The sequence below is a fragment of the Mustela putorius genome, unplaced genomic scaffold, assembly GCF_011764305.1.
Source record: "Mustela putorius furo isolate JIRA1106 unplaced genomic scaffold, ASM1176430v1.1 tig00000731_pilon_pilon_pilon, whole genome shotgun sequence".
Classification (NCBI taxonomy): Eukaryota; Metazoa; Chordata; class Mammalia; order Carnivora; family Mustelidae; genus Mustela; species Mustela putorius.
Window position 1 is genome coordinate 1601940 of NW_025421461.1, and position 18786 is coordinate 1620725.

General features: G+C 59.9%; 1 protein-coding gene across 10 annotated transcripts in view; it reads right to left on the reverse strand.

The window, feature by feature from the left end:
• Window positions 1–1462: 1462 nt before the first annotated feature.
• The window catches only part of PEMT (phosphatidylethanolamine N-methyltransferase), an 85036-nt gene continuing 67712 nt past the window's right edge, over window positions 1463–18786 (reverse strand). For 8 of the 10 annotated variants that reach the window (XM_045083643.1, XM_045083641.1, XM_045083642.1 and 5 more), the window contains 5 exons: window positions 7086–7231; window positions 4647–4758; window positions 2484–2526; window positions 2017–2091; window positions 1463–1766 (listed from right to left, as the gene is read on the reverse strand). In XM_045083643.1, coding sequence (XP_044939578.1) covers window positions 1686–1766; window positions 2017–2091; window positions 2484–2526; window positions 4647–4758; window positions 7086–7231 — 457 coding nt within the window. In that variant the 3' untranslated portion in view covers window positions 1463–1685. The remainder of the gene's footprint in view (window positions 1767–2016; window positions 2092–2483; window positions 2527–4646; window positions 4759–7085; window positions 7232–18786) is intronic. The other 2 variants (XM_013047883.2, XM_004776500.3) reach the window with 1 other exon arrangement.

Genomic DNA, 18786 nt, shown 5'->3' on the forward strand with positions numbered 1-18786 from the left:
TCCTCAGAGGGCTGGTGGCCTGCAGATAAGGCAGGCGCCCGGAGGAGGGGCAGGCCCTGTACACTCGGCCCTGCAGTCAGGGTTGACCCACAGGCCCCAGATGATCACATGGCCCGTTCCTCCTGGCGATGAGGCCCATAAGGAATTAGAAATGTCAGCCTTAACCAGAGATGCTGAGTTCAGCCTAGGAGTGTGGGGGGAGACTTAGGTGCTGGGTCGGTCCTCCAGTCCCACCCAGGAAGCCCCATCCCAGGGCCCAGGGCCCGGGGAGCCCCCAGCTCTCTTCGACTCCCCCTCCCTCAGCGAGAGAGAGAGGGACCTTGAGGTTGGGGTAGCACAGACCTATGCCTCCTGGACAAGTCACCCAGCCTCAACCACCAAACAGGGGTGATCCCCGCCTGGGTGGTCGTCTGGAGACACCAGTGTAGGGCAGGGCCCCAGAGCAGCTGCTTGCCAAATGTCCGTGGTCCAGCCCGGCCCGGCCCTTCCCCTCCCTCCACAGGCTCGGGCAGTGCTAGCAAGTCCAGGGCAGACCATGAGGCCTCACTGCTTCCTCAAGCACAGCGCCTTCCCACAGCCCGCCCCCACCCCATGACCACCTTCAGGGGCATGCAAGGTCCCATCCAGACACAGACCCCTCATAGGCCCAGGGGTTTTGCAATGTGACTGCATCTGGACTTTTCTGTTAACTCTCAGATCACTCCACAGAGATGATCTGTCTCCAAGGCCAGCTCATCTAGCATGGACCTGGTGGCCTGGGGTTCAGAGAGCATGAGGTCACGGCCCAGCTTTCTGAGAATGTGGTCATGCCCCAAGGGGCACCAACTGGGCCGACCCACTGGTCTGACCCCCAGGGGCCAGGCACCTCATAGCTGCTGCTCCTCTCTCGCTCGGTCCTTCAGAGCCTGCTGCTTTGGGCCCCTAAGCTTGTTCTGACCACAGGGCCTTCGCATTTCCATTCCAACTGCCTGGAATCCTCCAGTTTGCTCCCTCTGCTCATTTGGGTCTCAGCTCAAATGTTACCTCGTCAAGAGAGCCCTCCACCACCATGGCTAACAGGGGCTCCCACTCCCACCACGTATTCCATGTTGGTTTTAAATTTTTGCCTTATTTTTTGCTCTCTGATCATTTACCTGGATGGCAGCTCTCAGAGGCTGGGAGCTCCATGGCACGAGGAGGTGTTGGGCTGCTGGGTGTATGATGCTACCCCTACCCTGAGGCTGGGCTGGTTCCCCAAAGGAAAGAGACAGAAGACGGGATACTGGGGCAGGGGTGAGGCAGGCCATACAGAAAGCCCAAACATCCAGACAAGTCCCTTCCCTGCCTAGTGTGGATGGTGGTGCCCACCTAGAAGCTGAGAGGCTTCAGTGGGGAGAGCCACATCAGCATGGCCTGGAGCCCTCAGGGGAATGCCCCACTCCCCACAGCCCTAACCCCCCCCCCAACAGAGAGCTAGAGGGGACACTGGCATCAGGGCGCCTTTATTGGTGAATTAGAACATACTGGGAGCAGCAGGGCGGGGGTGGGGACTCAGTGGCCAGACAGCAGCATGTCCAGGGCCCCCAAGGCAGAGGTTTCCAAGGCACTGGAGTGGCCCTCGCCAGGCACGAACACCGAGCAGCAGCCGGGGCCCCTCTCCCCACTGCAGGGCTTGGCACTCGGGGCAGGCTGGAGGCAGCAGATGCTCAGCAACGTGGCGCAGGCCCGGTCAGCTCCTCTTGTGGGACAGGGAGGCTTTCTGCTGGTAGATCTGAGCAGTGAAAGGCCTGTGGGCAGGGAGAGAAGCTCTGGTCAGGTCTCAGGGGTGATGACACCAGCTCAGGCCATGCACCCCACCAGAGTGTGGATGGAGGGGGGTGTCTGCGTGGGGCAGGAGGCTTAGGCTCCCTCGGCACCTCCCATCCAGCACCCCCAGGCTCCACTGAGCCGGCTTGAAGCTTGCTGCTTCAAGCAGTGACGGGGAGTCTGGCCCAGCTTGGCGGTTGTGCTCTTTGTGTGTGACAGGTGTCTACTCACTCCTCGTACAGGATGGCGACCATGTAGACGAGGGCCACAACCGCAGTCAGCAGCAGGCCGGTGGGGCTGGCGTGCCTGCGGAGAAGACAGCGTCAGATGCCGAGCCCAGCCTTCTCTCTCAGAGTCCTGACCCACACTGGCTGCCTGCTGACCATGTCTGGGCTGGCTCCATCCTCAAACGGGGGCCCGCACCCCTCTTCTCACGCCCCTGGTCCCCCAGCTCAGGACACAGCGGGGATGAATCATGAAGGAAAAAATGCCCTCTCAGAGTCGCCCGGGTGGCCAAGCGGGTCCTTTTCTGCATAGAGGGCGGTCCCAGGGGACCTGCCCTTCACTGATAGTGTCTTCAGGTTGTCTTCTAGAAATGGGTCTGGTGTCCCCAAGGGCATGTGGAGTGTCCAGTGGGCCCTCCGTGGGCTCCCTGCTGGAAGGGTCGGGGGGCACCTGCTGTCCAGCTGTGGGCCCACCTTCTCGGATCCCCAAGGTTCCACAGGGGCTGGACTGCAGCATCTGGATGGCCGGGAGGAGAGAGGGAAATGGGTTCATGGGCCCCCCCATTCTGTGGACTCTGTTCGAATCATCCCCCAGGGCCGCATAGGCTATCTGCCCCTCGCCACGGCCAGGGGAGATGCCAACACCTAACAGAGACCCTTCTGGGACTGAAATGAAATCTGTTCTCCCGGAGCTTTACACACTGGCCCTGGTTTGGTTTTCTAGAGCGAGCAGAGCCTCCGCACTCAGAAGTCAGGCACCCCAGGAGCTGGGGAGGAGGCGGACAGCAGGCGGGCTCCCACCTGGGTGGACCTGCCAGCAGCCAGCTCAGGAAGACAGGGCCGGAGATCTATAGCCAGTGTTGCTCAGACTGACCCCTGGGATGCCCCGACACTGGGCCCTGGCCCATGCACCCAGCAGGCACCCCCTCTCCATTCCATGCACATGAAACTCCACCCCTTTCCAAGTGTTGCTCCGCTCTTGACCTTGACACGCTAACAACCCGGTGTGGAGAGGATCATCTCCTTCTGCAGATGGGGAGACGGAGGTCCAGATGGAGCCACATGCCTGGCCCTGAGCCCAAGGCGGTGGCAGATCTGGTCCTACGGAACCGGCGGCACACCCTGGGGACGGGGCGTCCCACTCAGGCAAGGGAGCTAAGAAGGTGAGACCTGGATGGAGCAGGAGGCCCCGGTGCCTCGTGCCCCCGGGAATCCTGATGCGAGGCCCACCAGGGGCCCAGCACACCCTGCAGCTCCATGAAGTCCCATCCATGGGGCCCCTGGTGGAGGACAGCATCTGGCAGCTCAGGTAATGGCTTCTAACATCTCTCAGATGCCAGGCCACATCCTGAGCCACAGAAGAGGCCCTCTCTCATCACCGTGTGGCTGATGTCCTCCTGAGGGGGCCTCTGGGAGCCCAGGCTTCTCTAGGGCTTCATTTTCCTGAGAGCCATGGCCCAGCAGCCCTGAGGTGGAGGTGACATCTCACCCAGGCACCAGGCACCCCACTGGGGCACAGAGGGGACCCACATGTGAGCTCGGCCTTTGGAGGGCCCATATGAGCACAGAGGAGGGAGCTGGGGTGGGGGGGTGGGCGGGAGCAAAGGGTTAGGGAGGTCTTCCTGGAGGAGGGGACACACAGCTGGGTTTGGAAAGACTAAATGAGGGCGGAAATAGGAGAGAACAGCGGGGATGCTGCCAGTGGGTAGGGAAAGGAGGTCAGCGGGAAGAATCAAGAAGCTGTAGGGTGGGCCGTGGGGAGATGCTCAGTGGGGGCAGGGGTAGTGACTCTAGGGGTACGGACCCTTCCCCCTGGGATCCCGCTGCCCGAGTCCAGGCAAGGGGACTGTCTGGCCTGCAAGTGGGACTGGGGCAGGGGAAGACGTCCGGGCCAGACCCACAGATCCCCCTTCAGCTCCTGGCACTCAAAGCCCAGTGCTCCGATCTAGGCTGCCTTGAAAGGTGGGGGTTTCAAGGAAGGATCACGCTCCTGACATCCCACCATTTGAGATTCATTCCTTTGTGTCCTGTAACTTCCTGGTGTCTGGGAGCGACTGTAACACTCCAGGCACGCGGTTTCAAGTGTTCAGTAAAAGCAGAACACCGTCTACAGGAAAACATCCCATGGAAGGAGCCCTAACATCCAAAATGGGCAAACAGGAAGCGTGCTGGAGGGGCGCACGGTTGGAACCCCAGAGCCTGTGGCACTCCTGCTGCCGGCTCCTCATCCGAGGTCTCTGTACAGCCTGAGCCCTAGAGGCGCTGGGGGCCCACTGGCCCTCATGTTCTAGTGCACGGCTGGCAGCTTATGGTCTGTACGCCAGAAATGGTTTTTACATTTTTTAAGTGGTTAAAAAAAAAAAAAAGGGAACAGAGTATGACATGACCCATGGGAAGTACATGAAATTGAAATTTCCATATCCATATATGAAGGGGTGCTGGCTCCAGCCACGGTCCCTCCTTTACCCACTGTCTCCCGGCTGCCTGGGAGCTACAGATGTGAGCCTGGGGGCTTCGCCTCTCCCGTCCTTCAGGAGGAAGTTCGCTAAGTCCGGGGATCGCCTCAGCCCCGCAAATGACAGAAGGCTGTCCCCGCCTCCCCGAGTGGCAGCCCGCGGGGGCAGGCCCAGTACTCACATGACGGCCCAGCCCAGGTAATTGGCTGTGCTGCCCCAGTACATGGGGTTGTCCAGGATGTTGAATGGGAATGTGGTCACTCTTGCCTCCTTGAGGATCCCGAAGTAATCACCTGTGGACGAGGCAGGGCAGGACCGGAGGCTCACAGGCTGGCCACACCATTCCTGAGGGAGACCCCAGGGTGGACACCTTGGGATCTGCCCTCCCGGAGGGGCCAGGCCAGCTGGGGGCCAGTTTAACCCCTTCCAGGGACACCTCGGGTGCTGGGCCCACTCAGGCCACAGGCATGCAGACGCCTTCAAGGACCTTCCCACCCACCATCTGCTCCTCTCCCCTGCCTTTGCACATGCTGTTCCCTCTGCTAGGGATGCCCTTCCCTGCTCCCTGTCTAGCCAGTGGCTTTCTTCCTTTGGCATTTCTTCCTTAGCTCATGTCACCTCCTGAAAGAGACCCTTCCACTCTCGAAAGCAGACCTGCCTGCTGCCCACTATTTCTGCCCCCAGATCCTCCCTTCTCACCCAGCATGTGGCCTGGGTGAGCGCCTCCCATGTGGGGAGAAATGAAGGGGTCCATTCTGCTCCCCCACCCTGGACCGCCCACCACCCAGAGGTCAGCCCCGGAATTGTGGCCGCCAAGGAGCCCAGAGCAGCTGGTCACAGCGGAGAGTGCAACCATCAGACGGCTGACCCCAGCCTGGCCCAGCATCTGGCAACTCCGAAACGTGGCCATGTGGCCTCCCCCCAAGGCCGCTCTAAGGGGCACAGAGGCACAGACGCCTTGTCGGGCGCGGGCCCACGGGCAGCCTGCACGCCCGCGGGCACCATGCTGCTCACGAAAGGGCACCGGCGCATCGTCCCCGCCTCCGCGCCCCAGAAATGCCTCTGCGCTTCATTGGAGGCAGAAGTAGGGCAGCCGCAGGCGGGAGGAGTCCGCTATCTGGAGACAAAGGGCTCCAGGGGCACAGGAGGCACCCAGGAGGCTGCGGAAGGCTTTCTTCCCAGGAGGCAGGAAAGGGGCTGTGGGCCCAGAGGTGGATGGCACAGAAACCCGCTTTGGGGCTGACTCATGGGAGGGACGCGGCCACCGTGCCCTACATCCCTGGCTGCTGGGCTAGTCACCGGCTGCTCATACTGACTGGCTCCCTCAGGCAACTCCCCCCTACCCCCGACCCTGACCTCCCACACTGGCCCCTTCCCAGTTCTCTGCCCACATCTGCGCCGCGCCTGTGTGCTGCTGGGCTACTCACCCTGGTCTTCAGAGGACCCAAGGCAGACAGGACAGTACCCCTCCTCCCTCCGTGGCCCTTTCTCCCCCACGATCCCAGCAGTGCAACCTCTTTATCGCTGGGAGAGCTTTCCAGGTCCTCCTACCCAGCAGTGAAGCCTCAGGCCCCTGCCTGGCCTTCAGGGACACCTGTGACGTGGCCCCCACCTGACCTCCACCCCTGGTCAGACCGGACCTCCACACACAGGCCCACCTGCCCACCATCCTGGCCTGGAACTTGTGGTTTGCTCCTGGGCCTCCCTCCTGTCCACCCCAGTGCTGTTGCTCCCTCCTGGCAGACCCAGGAGCTCCCAACGCCTCTTCCCACCTTCCCGCCTACTGCCTCTCTCCGGGCCCTGAGCACCTAAAGCTCCAGCCGGACATGAGGCGTAACCCGCCTAGGGTCCCGCTGCTGCAGGTGGGCGACCGGCGCAGCTCCCACCCCCTGCATGTGCTGCTCCCGTGAGTCTCCCCTGCCTGTGAGCACAGCGCCCTCAGAGCTCCCAGCTCTCTCTCCCCTGCAGCCTGCAGGCCCCAAGTGCCTGTGGACAGAGAGGCCCCCAGGCGGACTGGGAGGGCACTGGGGACTGCCCCGGGCGCTGGGGACTGCCCCGGCACTGGAGGAAATTGAAGCCAGCTCAGTGAAGTTGGCCAGGGGCTGAGACCAGGGAGGACCCAGGAAGCCCTGACCCAGCCCATCGGAGGGGTGGGCACCTCCCATGTGCCCCTGCCTGCTGGGCTCCTTCTCTGGGCTCCCTCCTCCTTTCTGTCCCTGTCCCCAAGATGGCCTTGCTCTGGCAGCCTCCCCCAGCTGCACTCCTTCTTGGGCAAGTTGCTGATGTCATGAGGACTGGAGCCCCAAAGCCCCTGAGCCACAGGCAGTGGGGAACACAGAGCAGGGACAGTGGCGTCCCCCCAAACCCACACCCGTTCCAGACCTACACCAGCCCTGGCTTGTGTTCCAAGGGCAGCTAATGGCAGTGTCACCTGGCCTGGCAGCCAAGTGGCCAGATGAGACAAGCGAGCCTCCCTGGCTAACCATGGACGGGCAGGGGCCTGCAGAAGCAAAGGTCCCAGAGCCTTAGACTTAGGGGTAGAGCAACCCACCAGCCGGGCACCAGCCCCCCAGGACCCAGAGGGCATCTGCTCATGGCCCCCCAGCCCTCGGGGTCTTACCTAGGAAGGTCCCAGTGAAGCCCAGGGCGAAGAAACTGGAGAGGACAAAGGTGCTCCCCACTCCCAGGAGCGCGAGGCCCATACGATAGGCTGTGGGGTTATCCAGACTTTCCATCTTGGGCTGGCTCAGCATGGCCTGCGTGAAGCTGTGGGGCAGGGGGAGTCAGGAGGTCACTGCCATGGACAGGGGCTGCCCTGCCCTTCCCCTCCCCCACCCCATCCCCTGGGTGACCCCCAGAATAGCCGACCCAGGGATCTTAGACTCAGAGTCTGCTGAGGTTGGGCAGGTGACGCCAAGCGAAGTCGGCTGCAGGTGGGGTGCAGGGGACGTGGACGGCACAGCCCTGCCCGACGGGGGCTCCCTCCAGCCCCAGCCCCACTGCTGCCAGCAGGGTAGTGACCACAATGAGGAACCTGGGACCCGCTAACATTTTTGGTTTTCAAGAAGCCAGAAGTCGTGACTTGTTTTTAAAATCCCCTAATTATTAGAAACAGGTGAAAATGACAACATGTTAAACTCTGCGAGGCCACGGGCCAGGTCCAGCCCACCAGTTTGCAAACTCTGGTTCCTGTCCAGTTAGCAACAGGGACTTCAGAGGTCATTGTGGCTCCAAAAGGAACGGCTGCGTGCCCCTGGATGCACCCGTATCCCCCTGCGCTTGGCATATGCTGCACAGGCAGGTGGCATCCCAGGCCCCTGGTGGACCCAGTGCCCCTGGGAAGCCTGGGGCATGCTCACCCCTTCCATGGCCCCCATGTTTCCTGTGCCGGGCCGGCCACATCCCAGGTGGCCCCTCAGAGGCTCCCTATGTCTTCCCCCCACTTCCAAATGGCCCTAGCAAACTCCTGTCAGGGCCAAGCCATCGAAGGCCTTGTTGACCAGCAAGTGACAAAGGTGGGTGACCACGCTCGTGGGTTTGGAGGTTCAGGTTCCCTGCGTAGCTGCTGCAGACGGGACTCGTGGTGACGCACAGGAGCACGCTGGGACTCTGCCTCGCTAGCGGGGAGCTGGTGCTCGTGGGAGGAGACACCCAAAGGAAAGGGTGTGTGTGGGAGCAAGGGCACACGTGTACCACTAACATTCACTTCCCATTCCCCCATGATCGTGACCCTCAGAGCACGGAGGTCTCCTGCCTCTTGCAGGACAACTGCTTGTACCCACTCTGTACCAGGGACCTCTTAGCAGGGCCACTCACTGTCCACCTACCCACCCACACAGCCGACCACCTGGCTAGCCTCTACCCATCCACGCTTCCATCCGTCCACCTGCCCATCCATGAGTCTATCCTCTGTCCATCCATCCATCCCCCCCTCCTTCCAACCATCCACCTCCCATCCACCCAACCATCAGTCTGTTCTCCGTCCATGCATCCATCCATGTACCTCCCCATTAATCTATCCCCTAGGTATCCACCCTTCCACCCGTCAGCCATCCATGAACCTATCCATCTGTCTGACCCATCCATCTGTGCGTCCATCCACCCGTGCATCTGTCCATCAGCTATCCTGTATCTATCTATCCATCCATCACAAAGCAACTCTTTTCATAAGGCTCTTGCAAGCAGAACAAATTCGCCATCCTCACTCATTCGTTCCATTGGCAAATCCCAATTATTGTCAAACTATCCCGATACTGAGCGGAAAACCCCCTCCCCAGAACATTCTCCTCCAACTACTTTCAGCTCTGGGAGAACAGAGGCTGCTTCTCCTTCCCTCGAGTATCACCCCGGCATCTGGCACATACCAGGCAGGATGGGTTATGATACATTTTCACCAACTGGAGGAAAAGTGGCCCCCAAGTCCACGGTCTTACCTTCCACCTGCGGCAGAGGCTGGCGGGGCAACCCGTCCAGCAGCAGCATGTACATCAAGGAGCACCCGGCCACTGGTCATGCTGCCCACACTCCCAGCTCTCTGCCCACCACTGCCCTCCCTCCGCCTCCCTGCTGCCCCAGTTCAGGGCCACTGTGCAGATCCAGGCAGAGCTGCTGGGATGGCTCAGGGTCACACACACACCCATGCCCCATCCCTGAAGGCCCTCACCTGACTTTCTGGTAAACCACTGGCCCTCATGCATTGGGCAGCCCCGTGACCCAGGCCCCCTTTGATCCCACAGACCCAGCAGCTCAGGTCCCAGAGCAGGCAGCTTCAGCACTGGGCCTCGGCACCCTCCCCATCCCTGCTGTCTGTAGGAGGGTGCGGGCCCTGCCAGGGGCTCACCTGCAGGCCCTTGGCTCCTTGGCAACCAGGGCATGAAGGATCACCCCCCCACCCCTCCCCGCAGAGAGAGAATGTGTATATATGCGCATGGGGGTGGTGGACGGGAGGGGCTGGACTGGGGTATCTACCCCCTGCCTGGCTCTTGGGCTCCACCTTCCTCAACATAGCTCAGGCACCTGCTCCTCCCTGCCTGGGCTGACCCCCGGCCCCCAAATCTAGGGACATGAGGCATGGGGGTGGGCACCCTCTAACCAGCCCAGCACACCCATCTGCCTCGAGTGCTCTGGCGGGCCCCCCATGGCAGCCCACCGAAAGAGCTCCTGGCAGAACAGCATTCATGCCCAGACAGACTTGAGTGCCCAGAGCTTTGGCGTCTGCCTCTGTGTGAAAGCAACAGTAAGCCCTCGTCGTCCCGTTCAGACCCTCGGCCAGTGGCTGTGCCCACTCTGGTAAGCACGAAACCTGTCAGGCTCTGCCTGTGGGGCTTGTACACAGCGGGAGGGACAGAGGTGTGCAGGCAGGGTGACACCATGTGATGAAACACCACGTGCCACACGACGGCCACAGAGGACAGGGTGATCCAGATCCAGGCTGAAGCTGGGATCTGATGAAGATGTTCCCCAGGAGAAGGGGATGATGGGCGGGAAGAGCATTCCAGAAAGAGGAACAGCCCCAGCAGAGGCTGGGAACAGAGCCCGGCCCAGGAGCCCGGGCGGTGCCCTCCGAGGGAGGCGCAGAGTGGAGAGCGGCCGCCTTAGCTGCGGGGGCGGGGGCAGTTCCGGGCTGGGGCACCGAGCCCAGCCACAGCCTGGATGGGACCAGATACGGGGTTCCAGAGAAGCCGGCCTCGGTGTCATCTCCTCTGCCAGAGTCCCTCGCATCCTCCAAGAAGCACGCAAGTCCCTGACCCTGAGTGCGCCTAGCACAGCGGCAGATGAAAATGGAAAGTTCTTACTCTGACCTCTGTCGTGCAGGGCGGAAGCAGCGTCCCAGGGCAGGGGGATGGCCTTGCTGTTAAAGCCATCTGGTTGGAAGCAGATGGAGATTCCTAAGAAAGGGCAGATCTCAGGCAGGTGATGGGAAGGAGAAGGCCCTGAAGTGTGGGGGACGGCCCCAGATTGGCCCTAGGGGCCCACCCGTGGCCCCTCTTGTAGGCCTTCACCAGTGGGAAGAGAGGAAGAGAAGGGCCCACGGGGAAGCACTTTCCCACTCCGCACAAAGCACGCGGGGGCTGTTGTCTGGGGTTAGCACAGACAGCAGGCGATGCCCTTCCCAGGAGCTCTGTTCAGACACCCTGTGCGCCACCGGGCCCCACGGGCGTCAGGGTTCCTGGAATGGCATGGCCCGGCCCCGATCAGGTGACCCGTGGTGTTCCAGCTCCTCCATTAAGCCAGAAGGCACAGTCCATTCCCCACGGAAAATTAATGGAGGGATGAGTGGCTCTGTGAGCCACGCTCTCCGTAATAGAATGAAGTAATAGGAGGCAATTTCCTTCGGAAAGATTCCGCACTGGGGGTGGGAGTGGAGAGACTCATCCATTTGTCTCGGGTTCTATTTTTATAAAACTGGATTGAGCTTTCGGTTACCCGTGTGACTTGAGGATGTCTGCGCTCTGCTCTCCTGAAATCCGGGAATCCAGGGTGGAGGCGAGGAGAGGGTGTCACGGCCCGTTGTGTCCCCACCACACACCAGGCACCCGGCTTGGCCACATGCGGCGCCTACAGCCCCGCGACAGGCCTGTCCCCTTGTCTGTCTGCAATGGACTGCCACTGACAGACTCCGGTCCTTTAAGGGCGTCCTCACCGGGTCATCCAGGCAAACCTGAGCGGCAATAGCCTTCAGACTCTAACTTCCAGGCTTAGGTTAGCTCATGCCTGGTGGTTCAGCCCAGTTACGCAAAACTATCCATGAACATGGGCCTCTGGTGGGCTGACTTATTTTTCCCTAATCCACATTAAAATAGACCTCTACATACTAAAACAGAAGAAAACAAAAACGCTCACCCACGTCACCCCCTATGAAATCGTCACACAGCGAGAATTTAGGGCCAGGATGCTGTACCTTGAATGAACACAGCACCTTTTCAAAGCATTTCCCGAACCCATCACAGCCAAGAGAGGGTCTGTCTTATCTTACAAATAAGGAAACAGATGGAGTGGGGGTGGGGCAGTGGGGAGGTGAGTGGGCAGGGGCAGGGTCCTGTGTTTGCCTTCTCAGCTTTAAGTCCTTGGTCCCCACTGCCCTGGAGGGGAGAGGGCCCTCTACCTGGACCCCAACCCCAACATCTGGGCCCACCCTGTTGAAATGCAGGGTTGTGTGTCCCACCCACCCACAACCTACTCAAAATCCCACAGCCAGGCCCCTTTTGCCTCAGGGTAGCCTAACCCAGGCTGTCTGGCCACACTCCTGGTCAGGCAGCCAGCTCTCCAGCTGCTCCCACCTCTCCTGCCTGCGCTGATGGGGCGGGGGTTGGGGGGCACCGTGCACAGGCCCTGGCCACAGTTCATAGGCCGGGCAGGATACAACAGAACACTGGGCATCAGGAGGTAAAAGGTGTCTAAGGGAAACCCCTCATTCCCACATCCATCGGTTGCCCCATCTCCGGATTCTAAGTCTGCATGGACCTCTGGGGCTCCCAGCTCTGACCTCCGTCTTCACCTGCCTCCTTCTGGAGCGCCTCCACTCTGAACCGCACCTCTATCTGAGGCCCTGTCCCAAGGCAAACCCCAGTGCCCACACCACCTGCAGAGCCAAGGCTGACCCCAGCCATGCCTCCTGTTCCTTCTGCCTAGAATTCCCTTCCACCTGCTCCCTGCACCCAGAACTCCCTTCCACCATGGGGCAGGCAGACCTCCATGGGGCTTCAGCGTGCAGGCCCGCAGAATCCCTCCCCCTGCAGGCCCTGCGAACATAGGTGAGGGGCATTTCCAGATGTAATTGCACTTCATCGAAAAGGAGACTTATGCTGGCCAGGTGGGGATGGAGTGGAGGAGCCTTTCAAAGAGGCTCTGGAGGTCAGAAAGAAGTCAGACTTTCTACCGCTGGCCTAGCAGCTGAGCCCCACATGCCCCCGAGCAGTGCAGACACTAGGAGTGGAGGGCCTCCAGCAAACAGGATAACACTCCTCGAGCCTGGGGGAGCCCCCACATTTTACTGGCCCTTCTGACAGGCCCCCTCGACAGTGAACTTGGGGCAGCCGTGATGCGCTCTTCAGTGTGGCCACCTGGCCACTGGGCCTGTCCCGACCTCATCCTGTGAGCAGTCCCTGAAGGGCCCTGGATGCAGCAATGACCAGCACACGGACGCCACCAGGATAGAGAGCCACCCATGCGGGGACGCCCCAGCGATGTGGCCGGCCCATGCACAGACGGGGGTGGGGTGGGGCTGCACCCAGGCAACTGCTACCCAGAGGAGCAGGTGGTTTGCTCCCCTGGCCACGGCCCAGCCCTGTTTCTGCCGAACGTGTACCCTAGCCTGTGCGAGGAGGCCGCCTGCTCCTGCTTGCCAGCGCCCATGCTGGCACACCCCCCCACCTCGTTTCCACGGGACCCCAGACAGTGTTGCAGCGTGCTGGAACACGGGCGCCACTGAGTGGCTGGCCTGTACGGCAGAGGCTCCCTGGCGCCCTGAGGCCGCTCCCCCAGGAGGAGGTGGCGGGGGCGGGGGGGGGGGGGTTTGGCTGGGGCTACGCTGTGTCATGCTGGCTCCGGGCCACCAGGCTCTGCAGGGGATGCAGCCAGAAGGGCAGGGGCTTCAACAGATGCCCCCCAGGGGCTCTCCAGGCCTCCGTCTCCCTCACGCTCCACAGCCAGAGTGAACAGGTCTCCACCGATGGCTTCCCAATAAGGAGCCCATGCATTCTGTTGGCGGCCCCCGGACCACCTCTGGTCGCCTGGCTGGGGCAGACCAGCTGACACGGATGCCTGGCCCTGCCCCTCTGGACCGGCCACCACTGCGGGGCCCTGGTTTCATGCCTGGCGGACCCGCAGCCCAGCACTCTCCTGACACCCCTGCACAGGGTTTTACCAGGCACGTGCTTTGTGCTCCATTCAACAGTTCCCCCACCCACCCACCAACATGTGTGCGTTCGCCGCCCACCACCCCGCCACGGAAGTTGTGGCTTATGGAGAGAAGGACAGACACACTGGAAATCGCCAGAACAGGCAAACCCGCAGGGCCGGAAAGCCAATTTGGATTTTCCAGTGCCCAGGAATGGGAAGTGGGGGGACATGTGCTTAATGGGTATAGGGTTTTCATCTGGGGTGAAAAAGTTCTGGGATTAGACAAAAGGGGCTGCACAACATCGCAAGTGTTCTAAACATCACTGTTATAAGACCTGTACACTCTGAAATGGCTAAATGGTGAATTTCCTGTTATATGTATTATTTACCACAAAAGAAAAAGAAAACACACAGGAATCAGACAAAGGCACATATGAGAAAGGGCGCTCAGGAAAATAAGGGGGTGGGGAATGGCAGAAGGCTACGGGCAGGAGGGGGTCTTGCCAGGATTCTCACAAGCGTCTTCTGGAAGCCTCACGCCCCGACATCACTCCATGCGGCAGAGGGAAGGACAAATGGGAGAGGACCCGGGAGGAGGGAAAGTGCCTGCTACTGGGAAAGGTGAGCGGAGAAAGCAGTCCTGCCTGCGAGCACGTTCCCTCTCGTCCCAGAAACTTCCTGGTGTGGCAGGTCCAACCGGGAGAAAAGTCATGGGCCGGAAGTCAGACTCGGGCTAGGCCAGTGCCAAGAACAAGAAGCCGGGAAGGAGGCCGAGCGGAGGAGCTATCAGCTACAAGAAGCAGGGCATGGGGAGGACTCCTTCCCAGCTCTCCCCAGGCCCCGGATGCAAGAATGAGGCAGGGAGTTCTTTGCGGGTGTCTACATGTCTGGAGCTGGGTTGCTGGGGGCCTGTCCCCTTGGTCTCCTAGGAACCCACAGTGCTGGGCCGGAGGCCTGCAGGAAGGAGGTGCCCCCATCAGGGAACCAGAGACCCGGGGCCCCCGAGGCTCCTGCCTCCTGCTGGCATCCAGGCAGAGTGGTCCCTCCTTTACCCACTTCCTACCGGCTCCAGAGCGGAGCATGGATTTCTGCCCACATCACCGCCCCATCCATGTTACTACAAAATGGTGCCCGAGGCAGGATGGCATCGGCTCGGCCCAGAATTCCCCTGCATGGCCAGACGCTCAGAGAGGAGCTGGTCAGTGAGGACGGGTGACTCCAGACTCCCGCTCCACTTCACACAGGAAACCAAGAGAGTGTAAGTGACCTGCTCCAGGCCCGCCCATTGGAAGCAGAGCTGAGGCAGCCCAGGGCACCTGCCCCTTCCCCAGGCTGCTCTGACTCACGCTCCCTCCTGGGGTCCGGGATGGCATCCACCAGGTGGATATGGATACGCAAAAGCAGCAATGGGACTTGCCTTTCATGGAGCGCAGGAGCAGGCAAACCACAGCCTATGGCCAAATTTGGCCCTGCCAATGGTTCTCGTAAATTCCGTTCTATTGAAACCCAGCCATGGGCATATCTTTATGCGCTGACGTGCCATCTCCGGGAGTCACAACAGAGATTCTGTGGCCCTTGAGTCAAAAACACTTACAATCTGGCCCTTACAGAAAAAGTCTGCTGACACCTGATATGGAAAATCCTAAGATTATGCCTCTGAATGAGCTAGAAGAAACCTCAGTTAGCAACTAACCCAGGAGTTGACAAACTATTTCTCAAAAGGCCAGAGAATAAAGATTTTCAGGCTGAGAGGCAAAACCTGGGATATCCTGTAGAGGCTCACAGAACCACGTAAAATGTAAGCATTTGTATAACTCAATGGTGACAAACAACCCGATTAAAAAATGAGCGAAGGACTTGAATAGACACTTCTCAAAGGAATATAGACAGATAGTCAATAAGCACATGAAAAAAAAAATGCTCAAGGGAATGCAAATGAAAACAGTTCATACTCTTAAGGATGGCCGTTTTGAAAAAATTATAACATGAGCCTGGGGGGCTCAGCTGGTTGATGGTCTGACTCTTGACTTTGGCTCAGGTCATGAATTCAGGGCTGTGGGATCGAGCCACGCGTTGGGCTCCATGCTGACTCTGGAGCCTGCTTGGGATTCTCTCTCTCCTTCTCCCTCTGCCTCTGCCCTACCCTCAAAAAAAAAAAAGAAAAAGAAAAAGAAGAAGAAGAAGAAATAAAAAAGAAAGAAAAAATATTAACTGCAAACACTGGCAAGGATGTGGAGAAATGGGAGCCCTTGTGCACCGTGGATGGGCAGGGGAAATGGTACAGCGGCTGGAGGAAACGGTACAGTTCCCCAAACAGTTACATGCAAAACTACAGAAGGACACTCTTTTTTTTTTTTTTTTTTTTTTTGCAGGCTCCCTGCTGAGCAGAGAGCCCGATGCAGGGCTCGATCCCAGGACCCTGGGACCACGACCTGAGCCGAAGGCAGAGGCTTTAACCCACTGAGCCACCCAGGCGCCCTAGAAGGACACTCTTTAAAAAAAAAAATTCAAAGTGCCTTGATTTTGTCCCCGTTTTATTGAGATATAACTGACACCTAACTTTGGGTGCGTTTCAGGCATATGGCATGATGACTTGATGTATGCATATATTATAAAATGATGACCACAATAAGGTCGGTTAGGGAGCACAGCCTCACACAGTCACCATGTGTGTGTGCGTGTGCGTGTGTGTGGGGGGGGGTGGGAATTTCTAAGATCTCTCTCTCAGCCACTTTCAAGTATACAAGACAGTATTAACTATAGTTTGAACGCTGTGCATTTGACTTGCCAGAACTTAGTCATTTTCTAACTAGAAGTTCATGCCCTCTGGCCAACATCTCCCTGTTCCCCGCCTCCCACGCCCCAGGCCCTGGCAACCACAAACTGACTCTCTGTTCTGTATGTTGGGGTTTTTTCAGACCCCACATGTAAGCAGAATCACACAGGACGAGTCCTTGTGTCTGGCTTACTTGGCTGGGTATTATGAAATGCTCTGACCTGTGCTCCAACGGGAGGAGCCCTGACGACCTTCTGCTGAGGAAGTCAGCCAGATGCAGAAGAACAAATACCGTGTGATTCCACTAATATGAGGTTCTAGTGTAGCTCATGGGACATAAAAAGGCAGGTGGCTAGCAGGGGGGGCCTTGGGAGCACAGTCTTCCAATGCTAGACGAGTTCAACACCAGCTGGGAGGCAGAACAGAGAGGGTAAGGCATTCATTCATTCATTCATTCATTCATTCATTCCAGAGGGGGAGGGTGTCTGCAGGCCCTGTGGGCAAAGGTTCCTGAGGGAAGAAAGCAAAGGGAAATCTGCTGAGCGGGGAAGGAGCTAACAGGGCTAGGCTACAGGCCAGGGTGGGGGCTGGGGAAGAAGGAAGGAGGTCGGTGGGGTCTGAGAGTCATTGAGGGAGGGACCCCATGGGCAGGGGGAAGGCTAGCACACAGCACAGGGCAGGTCCCCAGCAGCCAAGACAGGATGTGGGCCTCTCGCCCAGAGCAGACACGAAGGGGCTGGCAGCCACCCACGAAGCTTCTCTGCTGGGAGGGCACCTTCCTCCACGACCCTGTCCCTCCCAGTCCCCTCCCTTGCTGCTGCGGGGACCCGAGTGATGGTTTCCCTAAGCTACATGGTGAGGGAAGTTAGTTAGGAGAGCAGAGTAGCCCCTGTGAATCGAAAAGCCAATCCATGATGTCATTGCCCTGGCTCTGGGAACCTCAGGGCGCCTTCTTTCCCACTGCATCCCAGCTGTGGCCTGACCCCACAGGCCACCACCCAGCCCGTGCCCCGCCAGGCCAGGGACACCGCAGGATCATTGGGGGTGCACGGGTACGTGCAAGTGGCAGCGCCCCCCCCCCCCCGCCATCCACTTCACAGGAGCGCTTTGGTCAGGGCCGAGAGTGGCAGGGTCCAGAAACACAAGGTTATGAGCGTGGTGACACACACATGAGTCTGCATGGTGACAAGATCGGGACCGGACCCAGGCCTGCTGCTCCGAGACAGCCATCACCCGGTTCTGCTAAGCAAGCCCCACCATGGGCCCTGCTCAGAAAAGGGATGGAAGCAGCCTCCCAGAAGACACCAAGAACAGGTAACCGACGTCCCAGGGAGGGAGGGCGGTGACAAGGGCCCCCCTGTGCCAGTCATGCTAGGAGAGACTCCTCCTGCCAGGTAGCTGAGGACCCTGAGGCTGGGAGGCCACGACGGGCCACGGCAGGCCACGGTGGGCAGCACAGGCACAGGCCTGGGTGGGCCAGCCCCCCTCTCCTCCAGCGTCCTGGGCAGCCACAGCCCGTGGGAGAGTGCAGCAAGAGAGAATGCCAGGTCTCCGGGAGTCCTGGCACCGTGAGCACAGTTCAAAGTAGGCCCAGGGGACAGAGGGACAGGGCCAAGAAGTGAGCCTCTTGTTTCCACATCTAGAGCACTCCTCCACTTTCAGATTGGCGCTGGCCATCTGAGCCACCCTGTGACCTCTCTCCCCAGGGTCAGGGGTCAGTCAGGCTCCCGGTGCAGGCTCGATCCTCTGCACTGAGCCCGAGTGCTCACTGATCGCCTCTGAGCAAGGCGCATTTGGCCTTGGCCATCGACTGGCCCCCAGGACAGACACAGGCCTGACACTCCTGGGGCTTACTGTCATGTGGTCTTACATCGTACCAACGAACGGCCTCGGGGCTCTGCAGGAGCTGGGCTGGAGCGGGGGGGTCACCTGGGGCTCTGGCAGGTGCCGCGGACACCGAGGACTAACGCACAAAAAGAGGCCAGACCCAACCAGAGGTGAGGCAAGAGAATGGGGTGCAGTCCCTGCCAGGGGCCTGGGAAGAGGTGACCCAGAGCCCACTGACATGGCTGGGGCTGTCACTGTAACGTGACAATGAGCAGGGAGCCCAAAAGGCCAAGAAGCAACTATCCATGGGGAAGGCTGGCCTTGGCGGGGCCCCTCCTGGCCACACTCCCTCTCCCTATGCCAAGAAGGCCAAGCCCACCATGGCAGAAAGGCAGCAGGGGTGGGTAGCAAAGGTGTCCCAGACACAGAGAGGGAAGGCCGGGGCCCTGGCTCTCTCGGGGTGGGAGTGGGGAAGGGCCCAGTCAACATGCACTCCCTCGTCCTTGGCATCTACTGAGGCCACACCCTGCACACCCCACCCCCCTCACCCCAGGGCCCACAGGGGAACCTGGGGACCAGCTGACCCTCAGCTCCCCAGGGCTACTGCCAGTTGGGAGCTGGTGCCCCCAGAGCTCATCTGTCACGACATGTCAGGGATGGGGGTTCTCCTATGTTTTGTCTCCATTTCTCAAAGCACCGCATGGGCCAACGTTCAGTCCAGGAGCTAGCGTGCTGCCCACCACGGTTCTCACAGAACCGAGGAGGGAGAACGCAAGGCTCAGGGACAGCCAGGCCAGGCTGGGCCACCTCTGACAGAGCTCTCACCGCCCTCCTGCAGCCCGCAGGGTGCTGTGTCTCCCATCTGAGCACGAGTGCT